General features: G+C 45.0%; 1 protein-coding gene across 1 annotated transcript; it reads left to right on the top strand.

Annotated features, from left to right (window-relative positions):
• The first annotated feature begins 4,167 nt into the window (after window positions 1–4,167).
• MALSU1 (mitochondrial assembly of ribosomal large subunit 1) lies at window positions 4,168–9,857 on the top strand. Its single transcript, XM_048511735.1, has 4 exons — window positions 4,168–4,557; window positions 6,563–6,741; window positions 7,513–7,594; window positions 8,851–9,857. The coding sequence occupies exons 1-4, from the start codon at window positions 4,278–4,280 to the stop codon at window positions 9,006–9,008; spliced, it is 699 nt and encodes a 232-aa protein (XP_048367692.1). The 5' UTR covers window positions 4,168–4,277; the 3' UTR covers window positions 9,009–9,857.
• Window positions 9,858–11,275: the final 1,418 nt, after the last annotated feature.

Genomic DNA, 11,275 nt, shown 5'->3' with positions numbered 1-11,275 from the left:
GACACGCATGTGAATGCAGGAATGGTGTAACACATGATAGACCTTCATAACATCAAAGAAGGGGCTAGAAGAGACCACAAGGGCCATCGTATCCAAACTCCAGCCATGCAGGAAGACACAATCAAAGCACTCCTGACAGATGGCCCTCCAGCCTCTGTTTAAAAACCTCAAAAGAAGGAGACTCCACCACACTCTGAGGCAGCATATTCCAGAGTCAAAAAGCCCTTATGGTCAGGAAGTTCTTCCTAATGTTTAGGTAGAATCTCTTTTCCTGCACCTTGAATCCATTACTCTGTGTCCTAGTCCTTGAAGCAGCAGAAAACAAGATTGCTCCCTCTTCGACATGGCATCCCTTCAAATAGTCAAACATGGCTATCATGTGTCTCTGTTCACTGGCAGTTTCTCTCCCTTGACTTTTCTTGTACATCATGAACTTTGCCATTTCAGTATGGTGGGAGTTTATAAAACACAAAACTAGTAGGATGGCAGACATGAATCTCAACCATGGGTCTGAGGAAATAAAAACTTATGCATCATATTAGAAACTGGCAATTTATACATGTATGTTTATATGTGCGCACACACATTTACTGAGGTATGATAGCCAGAGAAAAGGAAATCAATTATGAAAGGAAATCAGTGCAGAAAGCCTTGCTGTTATCATAGTTGCTGCGGCTAATTTTGTATAGGGGTGGATTGGGAAGGAGGACAGAAATAGCCCTGGAAAAGAGCTTCATCCCAGCAATGCTCCAGACCTCCAAAGGGAGGGAATGTGGTCAGACCTGGAGATGCCTGGCTGGCTGGGAGGGGGGGCAGGGTGATTCTGGGTGGAGCAGTCCTGTCCCATCCCTCATTGCACTAAGGTGAGGCCCAGGACTAGGTAGCTCCAGTGATGGGATGCCTTTTTCGGTCATCGGCTCACTGAAACTCTTCCTGATCACTGTCATGGCCAGTCTACTCTTGGACACACAGTTTGTGGAGATGCAAGTTTTTCAAATCACGTGCAGAAACATGATCCTCACCACAAAGATCTGATGGAGACAGATAATGAGTCAAAAGTATATCAGAATTCAAGGAGATGACCTAGATTGTATCTCTGCAGCATGATTAGTTCATCTAGAGTTAAACATTTTTAAAACCCAAGATTAGGCTTGGATCCACTGTGAGGATTCGGTTGCTCTGTTGTCACCGGCAGTGGAACACCCACAGAGGAATTCTGTGTGACCTGTTCTCTGCCAGCCACAATTTCCCCAGTGATTCTTCCTCTGCAATGCCACCAGCAAGGTTTTTTGAGTACATTTATGTACATCAACTATTATGTTAATATGCTTAGTACAATAGTTAGAACGATCTTTTCCCTCTTTATTTCCTACTTTATTTTTAAAAAGAATTTAGCCCTTTTTACTCCACAACAAAAAGCACTAGAGTTTTTTTTAAAAAAACCCAGGGAATTCAGAGGAACTAGTAGATCATGGTGCTAGAGCCCGTGTGAGATAATGGTTAAGAGTGTTGCACAAGTATCTGGGATACCACAGTTTGAACCCACACTTGTGCCATGGAAGCCTGCTGCATGTTTTGGAGCACATTCTCAGCCTAACCTACCTCACAGTGTTTTTGTGAGGCTATAGTGCAGAAGAGGAGAATGATGTGAGCCACTTCGGGTTCCCCACTGGGGCGAAAAGTAGAGTACAAATTAATTAAATAAAAATAAATAGATCATTATAAGAACAATACACCATGTGAAATGGCAATTACCAATTTATTTTTAAAGTCCTTGGGTGACACAGCAGGGAAAAAGACAGCCATGAAGGACTGACAAAAGAAAAACATGGGCAAGACCTTTGAAAATGTGCACTGTCCTCTTCAAATGACTTGCTAATATGTTTGGAGTGGACTGCACTGACTATATAAAATCTGATGCAAGAGAAGACATTCCAACAATAGGGAAAGCTTGATGATGTGGGTGCACCATATCCCCCACCCCCACTGCTGCATTTTGAAGGAAAAGGAGGAGCAAAACATCTGTTTGGGAGGGGTGGCTCAGGGTCACACAATTGATTTTTAAGGTTGAGAAGCAGCTCGAGTTCCCAATGGGACCTAAGCAGAGTTTCTCTAGGCTTTAGACAAGCTAACACACGCACACTGTTTATTTATGAAACGATGTAAGTAAACCAAGAAATTATCATGACAATAAAAAAATATCATAGTAATGGGTCTGCAGCATGATCCAGGCCTTCCCCCAGGTAAAATGTACCTCTCCTTCCCCAGTCCTCTAACCACTACACTACACTGGCTGCATCTCTGTCCCATTGAAAACAACAAGACTTCTAACATGCTGAAGTCTCATTTATTTACTTTTTAATATCCCACATTTCTTCCCATGGGAGACCCAAAACAGCTTATGTATGTCTCCTTTCCTCCAATGTCCTCTCACAACAGGCCAGTAAAGCAGATTAGGTAGAGGGTGTGACAGACCTAGGGGTCACCCAGCAGGCTTCCATGGCAGAGTGGGGGTTCAAACCTGGGTCTCCCATATTACACGGAATGTCTTCTCAGATCGTATTCCAACAGTCTAACTACTACACCACACTACAGTAAGGCTGGTGGTCTGTCAGTCCAATAAATACCAATAACAGCCCAGCTGTTAACCTGCCCGCCTTCCCCTTCCTTCTATCTATGCGCCTGTGACCCAAGTTGCCAGCCCCACCACAGATAGGAATATCACTCAGAGAGCCGTTTTTACACCAGTTTTGTATATTTGCTGCATACTCCTGACCAGTTGAAGCACTGCAATGGAGTGGAGTCAATGTGCAATTGGAATGCAGGCGCACGACTCGGGGATGTAGGTATAGATTTTTAATGGGGGGGTTCGGGGGTGGGGCCACACCCCTACCAGCCCCTAGGGCATGGCCACGCCTCCCCAAGCCCTGCCCCTGGCTTAGCGCTTATAAAAGCAGCTCTCCAAAGCCAGGGCCGGCAGAATTCCCCGCCCTTCCCTCCCCTGCCCCCCACCAGCTGGGCTCCCAGGCGGCAGCTGGCAGTTCCTTTTGCTCTCCCCTCTGGGCAGAGGCATAGAGGGAAAATGGAGCCTGGTGCAAAATCTGAGTTTTGCGTCCCGCCCCCCTTTTAAATCCACTTTAAAGGGAGAATCTGGGGTCCCTAGTTAAACAACATTGAAAGTGATGCTGTTTTGGGGTGGATTATCACCCATCGTGAAACAGCATCACTTTCAATGTGGCACAGTGGTTAAGAGCAGGTGCATTCTAATCTGGAGGAACTGGTTTGATTCCCCGCTGTGCTGCTTGAGCTGTGGAGGCTTATCTGGGGAATTCAGATTAGCCTGTGCACTCCCACACACGCCAGCTGGGTGACCTTGGACTAGTCACAGCTTTTCAGAGCTCTCAGCCCCACCCACTTCACAGGGTGTGTTGTGAGGGGGGAAGGTCAAGGAGATTGTAAGCTCCTTTGAGTCTCCTACAGGAGAGAAAGGGAGGATATAAATCCAAACTCTTCTGCTTCTTCTTCTAAATTGAGGACCTCAGATTCTCCCTTTAAATCCATGCCGAAGGGGGTGGATTTAAAAGGAGAATCTGGGGAAATTTAGGGGGTGCCTGCTGGCAGGGATGCAATTGTTAAGCTAGCAGCACCAAACTTTTAGGGTATCTTTAGGAGGCTCCCCTAATGATGCCACCCAGGTTTGGTGAAGTTTGGTTCAGGGGGTCCAAAGTTATGGACCCTCAAAGGTGTAGCCCCCATCTTCTGTTAGCTCCATAACTTTGGACCCCCTGAACCAAACCTCACCAAACCCGGGTAGTATCATCAGGAGATTCCCCCAAAACACTAAAAATGTTTTTAAAACACACAAACGGGTGGGCGGAACTTCGGACATGAATGGGGGGGGGGTGAACCCAAGAACCCCCGCCCCCTTACCTACGTCCTTGGCACGACTTCACAACAGGTTTTTAAAAATGAAGTTTCCAATGGCCTTTGGCAAAACAACATCAAACACAATTGCGCTGAGACCAGAGCTGGACCACCAAAAAACCCCACACACACGCACACACAAAACACAAGGCGGACCCCATAGAAGCCTTTCCCACTCCGTTGCAGAGAGCGCCTGCGTCCTCTTCCACGTGCGGCCCGCGGCCAACCATAAACGCGTTTGGGTTTGCAGCAGCCAACCAGTGGGGAAGAAGCCTCCACGAGAGGTTCCTATTTAGAACGCTGGAAGGTGCGAAAGTCCTACAGGGGCGCGGAGGGCCGGACAGCCGAGCGCCATGTGGCGGGGGGTTCGCTACCTGCGGGCGCTGCTGGGGGTGCAAGCAGGAGGTGCAGCTGCTGTCACCGCCGCCATAGCGAGAGGCCCGCGCGTTGTGACTCCCGTGGCTCCCGCTCTCGTCTCCAGGGTGGCCTCAGTGGTGCAGCGGAGCGCCAGCGGCGTGGGTAGTTCTGAAGTGCGAGGTGCAGAGGAGGCAGAGGAAGCCGAGCACGGGCAGGAGGAAGAGCGAGTCGGGCAGGAACCACCCGCTGGCCCCGATACCGACGGGAACCCTTCCGGTAAGAGGCCTCCAAGCTCGCGAGAATGACCGCCTCGTTTGTGCCTTTTGACAAACTCACCCAACAGAGTAAAACAGGAGCCCGCGGGGCTCATGAAACACCAAGAACTTAATCCAGTCTCAGCTTCCTGGCTCCGATGCGTCTGCCGAAGTTAGCTGTGGCTCCCGAAAGCGTCTGCTGGAATAAATCTTGCTAGCCTTTAAGTTGCCTGCTTTAGCTGGAGTGACAATCCGGCCGGCGAAACTTCATGGCATGATGGTACGAGGCTGGGGAACGCTGATAACATCCCAGAAGGGGAGGCCCAACCCGCTTCTGTTTTGGGATGTGTGGAAGTTCTTCTCTTCTCCATCCCGATGACCGAGAGCAGAGCCGAAGATTGCGGGACGTCCTTCTTTCCCCCCTCAAAACCAGAGAAGTGGCCTTAACAGACCTTGAGCGACTCAGGCCCCTCCCGCACATGCAGAATAATGCACTTTAATCCTCCTTCAATGTATGCAGCTGGATTTTACTGTGCGGAATAGTAAAATCTACTTGCAAATAATTCTGAAAGTGGATTCAAAATGCATTATTCTGCATGTGCGGAAGGGGCCTTCAGAGGAAGCTGCGTGGAAAGGCTAAAGCGCGGGCACACCTACCACGGGGGAGAAGGGGCGGGACAACCTCTCTGCGCAAACCTACCAGCTATGACTTTATGATGGGAGCAGGCAAAGCACCAGGAAACAAGGTCTGATTTTGCAGTGAGCCCATCAGTGGTTCCGTGAACAATTATGGGGGTGGGGGAGGTGGGATAGACTCCTGGCTGTACTGGCCCTGTGAGAAGGCTTGAGGAAGAAAACCAGGTGACAGGTAGAAGGGGGGGGGGGCTGTTCAAAAAGAAGTGCCTCTCACATGGGTCTGCATGCCTTGGTGGAATGTGGATCTTGAATATGCTTGCAGATTAATCGACCCCTTGAGCTACACTCTGAGCACAACAGTAATTTTAAAATACTTTTCATTAAAGTCATAATCGTTACACTGTAGTATACTTTCTGTGGGGCTTCGCAAGGGGTAGACATTGCTGAGGGTTCAAACAGGAGGTGCAGCTGCTATTACCACCACCATGATGAGGGGCCTCTTGGGAGCTTTACTTAAGTGCTAGGGTTTTGACTGCAGCCATGGGTTGCCTCTTGCAGACCTGCCTGCTTGATTTCAATAATCATGGCTTAAGTGCTCCTATAGGTGAAATAAAATGCTTTATTGTGCTGCAAATGTAATTTTTATAACATATTGTACCCAATAGGGTTCTCCATCTGGGACCGTCTGTTAATGTGCTCAGCTAGCTTTTTCATCACAGTATTCAGCAGTTAATTCCACCTAATTCTAGGAATTCTATGCTTTGCTGATTTTTCTGTCATGTTTGAGGTCTGTCATGTTTGAGATCTTGTTTTAGTCGGGCTTGGAAAAAACCCTAGTCTTTATGGTGTTCCCATGTAGCATTTCATGCATCTGACATCGCCTTTAAGCTAGGAGCATTGGCTTCCCCTGACCAGAGGCATACGGCTTATAGGGACATGGGATTACCCTGACCAGAGGCATACGGCCTATAGGGACATGGGGTCACCCATGTCCCTGGGCGCACGTCTTTTGGTCATTTGGGGGGTGCTGTTTTCCCTTGATACGCTTCTGCCCCAAACCCACTCTCAACTGCAAGTCATAGCTTGCAGAGAGCTGACATTTTATATATTGATCAGTGTAGTGAAACTTTCACATACACCAGTTGAGCAGGCGTCCCCAACCTTTTTGACCCTGGGGCACATTTGGATTTCTGACAGTCTGATGGGCTTCCCTGCTTCCCCAGTTTCAAAAGGCACTTGAATGTGTGAAGCCACCAGGAAAGGGGTTGGCAGGTACCATGTTGGGAACCTATGAGGTAGGACTTACTCCAAGACTCTGAGAGGAAATTAACTTCCATTTTTACCGATGTATGTCTGTTTTTTGTTGATCACAGCTAGTTTTATCATTTCAGATTATGCAGCATCAACATTCAGCATTGACCATATGGTTTCGCTGCTAAGACAAGAAAATGCCAAAGATATCTGTGTTATTCAGCTGCCTCCAGAAATGAAATACAGCAACTACTTTATAATTGTCGGTGGATCTTCCACACGGCATCTGCGTGCCATGGCCCAGTATTTGATAAAAGTGGTATGGCAAATATTTTCACATTTAGATTTGAGAGAAATTTAAATAGAAAGCATTCTGAAATTTATTAATAGCAATTTTGTATTCTTAATTAGAAAGGCAACCTTGCAGAATATATAAAATAAAAATAGAATATCTTCCAAAGAACAGAATCTGACTGTACCATTGCTGGCAGGATTTCTGACTGACAAATGAGTTAAATTGGAATAAATTGACTGCATCAGGTTAAGACTGTAGCTTGCTTCATTTGTGCATTATATAAATATTTGGTACAGTATTGACTTTAGATGAGTTCATGGGAAATCATTACACAGACTCATATTTTCTGTGACTTGTGTAATTGTATATTGTCACTCCCTGTGGGAAGTAGGAATCATTCCTAGGAGAGGAAAGACTGTTGTAAATTGGGGAGAGTCAATAACTACATGGTATACAGAGAAGATATATTGGCTGCTTGATAGTTTAGTCATCAGAAGTAGATGTGGTACTTGAGTGAAGCAAACAATGGGAGTAGAAAATTGAAAACGGAAAAGCAATGAACTGAGAGGAAAAAATTATTTTCAAAAGCATGAGAGAAAAGATGAGCCATATTTACAAATACAAGTATATTTGAGAATAGGATATTTATTAAAGCAGGAATATGCTAAAGTAGTCAGTGCAAAGCTTGACTTGTTCATGGAAAGCTTAATTTTAGCCATTTGGTAATTTCCTGCGTCTAATTTTCAACATTCAAAGTGTGGTTCCTCATCCTGGTTTTTGTTTTGTATTTTCCAGTATAAACATCTGAAGACTGATTCTGAACCTCATGTTTTAATTGAAGGAAAGGAGTCTGAAAATTGGATGTGTATAGATTTTGGTAAGCACTGAATTCAGTTCTTAAGTGGTGGATGTGAAGCAATTTATTACTAGGAGTAGGGAGTAAAGGCAGAACGTAACTACATTAGACAAATCTTTATTGTTGCAATAATACATGTCAGTGGGAAAAGTGCCTTCTTGCACCTGAGCATTTGTGCTATCGTGAACATTGGTTTACCCAACAGACTAAATGGCTTTATTTGTAACTGCTGGTGAACATATGAATACCTGAAGCTGTCTTATACTGAATCAGACCATTGGCTCATCAAGGTCAGCATTGCCTACTCAGACTGGCAGTAGTTCTCCAGCGTCTGTAGTAATCTCAGGACTTGAGTTTTACATCACCTGTCACCTGATCCTTGTAGCTGGAGATTGAACCTGGGACCTTTTTTATGCCAATCAGATGCTCTGCCCCTGAGCCACAGCCACTCACATTCTAATGCAGGATGCCTTTCGATCATGTGTGTTAGTTAACCGAAAGTAAGTATGCATTAGTTTCAGGTCTCCAGGAACCTTGGCCTAGATGTTCGACGCATTCACAATTCCCATCAGCCCCAACCAGCATGGCCAATTGGCCATGCTGACAGAGGCTGATGGAAATTGCAGTTCCTGAACATCTGGAAAGCCGCAGGTTCCCTACCCCTGCATTAGGTGGTGGAAGCAGGAAATTAGACAGTTACTCCCCTTTTAGGTTCGTATCATGGGTGTGCGTTACCTGCATTTTCATACAAACAGCCAATACCTGTTGATTGAAACTTTTCATTAATTCAGAAAGGTAAATGTAAGCAATAAATTCTCTAATATCCCATCAGTACTGCCATATTAAGTAATGCTTCCACTACGCTGACATTTAACCATTGCAACAACTGTAACCAACCAACCCAGAGCACACATCTGCATGCATTCTCCTCGTTCTTTTTCCCCAGCAGTCCTGATGCTGGCAGAAGCCAGAAAGGGGACATTGCCTGCTTTCCTCTTCTCCCTGCAACCCCTCCAACCTGGAGGTCTTGTCCAAGCAGGTTCTGCAACTCGAAAGGGACAGCCAGGCAAAAGGGGAGCAGGATCAATGTCGACTGTTATCCTCCACTTGCAGTTGGTTGGGTTCAATATGCTCCAGTACATGAATTAAAGTTTTTCAAACTAAAATTATATGTGCCCATTGAGACCATTAGTTAGGTGCAAGTTTTTATCCAGCCACAGAACACAACAGACTCAATTCATCTTTTACTTATTTTGGTGCTCTCTTCCCTTTTCTAGGCAATATTGTGGTCCATTTTATGTTGCCAGAGACACGTGAAATTTATGAGTTGGAAAAGTTATGGACTCTTCGCTCTTATGATGATCAGTTGGCACAGATAATTCCAGAATCTTTACCTGATGACTTCATGTTTGGATTGCCTTCTGAACAGCAATGAATAGCCTCAGAGCAACTTTGCATCAACTAAGCTGTTTGATTACAGTGGCCTGATACAGATTCTTGGGAGAAATGAAGGGGAAGGCGGCTTGGTAACCTTCAGTAGCATCTTGACAGCTGCCTTGTATCAAATGGACATATAGGAAATGCAGCTTATAAAAAGACTTGGCAAAAGGGAAAAGAACCAGTGAGTTACACTTATAGAAACAAGAGCTTCTTGCATAACTTTGTAGAGATCGTAAGTTCATATATTTTTCAAGATCTTGTTTTTAACCCACTGTACAGACAGCGACAGAAGTTTGTTGCTTAAGACAGGTGTGTCCAACTCTGGCGCTTCAGATGTTCATGGACTACAATTCCCAACAGCCCCCGCTGGTATGGCCTATTGGAATTGTAGTCCATTAACATCTGAAGCACCAGAGTTGGACACTTTGCTGTAAGATATCAACATTATGGCGAGAAGTGGGAGAAATATACCCATTTCGAAATTGTTTTAAAATTAACATTCATGTCCCCGCTGATCATCATACATTCTGACTTGTGTGCCTACCACGTAACCTATTCCAGCAGAAAACTGCACGTGATTTTTTTCCTTGGAAACGGCTAAATGACAGCAGCACAGAATTTAAAGGATTAGGTTGCTTATGTATATGTTGGTAGTGACGTGATGGCACTTTACACCACAATATTATCATTTTTGCTAGATCTTTGGAAATATCAAAATTGGACTTCTTCAGATAAGTAGAATGTTGGGAAAAATGTTATTCCTACTGAATTTGCCATTCAGAAATGTAAATTCTGATGTGTAAATAAACCCAATGCTATTTTAAGTGGCAAATATCTACTAAAATACAATTACCTTTGTTGTTTTCATCAACATTTACTGACCTTTAACCACCTGATAATCAACATAGAAACCACCTGATGGCAGTATGGGATGCACTGAGCTGCAGGCATGAGACAGGAAGATGGCAACTATGACCTATAAGTGGGGGGCTCAAAAACACATAAAGCATTTGAGAAGAGACTGGCCAGACATTGGGAGAGGGTAAAGAGGCCTGTCTGAACCTGTCTGTGAAAATTCAGAGTAGTCTCACCTGTCTCCCACTTTGCACAAAGAGGAAGAAATGTATCCTTATTGTGTTCATATATCTGCATGTTCTGTAAAAGGCAGTTCCAAATGTGTTTGAAATGAGCCTTTGTGACCCCCTTGGGCATCCCTACCCTCTTCTAAATGAAACTGAAGATATTTAGAAGTCCCAAGTAAAAAAAAATCTACAACTTCAGCACCTCAATTGTGTGACTTCTGAACTGGTTTCTGTTACCATGTTCACCATCTTGTTTGATGAAATAAAGAATCTCTTCTATGCTTGGTCAATGAAAAAAATAGAATTGCACGTACTTGTAACTGCTGTTCATTGAGGTTTTTGGTGCAGACACGCATTTGGGACTGCATCTGCATGCAGACCTGCAGTTTTTTCCTAGCTCCATTGCTAGGGAAGGGTACCCCTCCCTTCCTATTTAGAAACGTTGGAGTTTTTCCCACCCGGTCATATGTACCAAATGGGGGCCTCCCCCTCCATCCTTAGTTCCTGCTTTGCTACCAATCGAAGGTAGAAGAGCTCACAGCAGGACAGGAGTATGTGCAATCAAGACCTCAGTGAACAGTAGTTACAGGTTAAGTGTAATTGTTTTCAATTTCGGTCTTCAGGTGTAGCCCGTTTGCGATTTTAGCAAGCTGACTTGCTTGGAGTTGGGGTGATGAGCTCATTGAAACAGCGCCTGTAACACTCTGCTAGTGCTCTGCCAACTTTTGCATCCTTCCCCGATTATCTGTCCAAGGCATTGTGTTGCACAAAGGTATCCTCTACTGACCAGGTCATCGTTCTACATATATGAATCAAGGGAACTCTGATGGAATGTGGCTGAGGAGCCCTGTGCTCTGGTTGAGTATGCCTTCACCTCCAGCGGGCAATTCGTACCTGTGGATTTATAACATTATCTAACAGTCAAAATCACCCACCTAGCAATAGACTGGATGCAGACTGCCTTGCCCTTTGGACCTCAGTAACAAATAAACGGAATTTTGGCCACTCTAAACTCCCATGTTGTGTGATCGTAGTATAACAACGTCTTCTAACGTCTAGAAAATGGAATATCTTTTCCGCCTCTAATGTGGGATTAGGAAAAAAGGTGGGCAGAAATGCTTCCTTTGAAATATGAAAACATGACACAACTTTCAAGAAGTGGGGGTTGACCATAAGGGTG

The sequence above is a fragment of the Sphaerodactylus townsendi genome, linkage group LG11 (genome assembly GCF_021028975.2).
Source record: "Sphaerodactylus townsendi isolate TG3544 linkage group LG11, MPM_Stown_v2.3, whole genome shotgun sequence".
Classification (NCBI taxonomy): Eukaryota; Metazoa; Chordata; class Lepidosauria; order Squamata; family Sphaerodactylidae; genus Sphaerodactylus; species Sphaerodactylus townsendi.
This window is presented reverse-complemented; position numbering and strand designations above follow the sequence as displayed.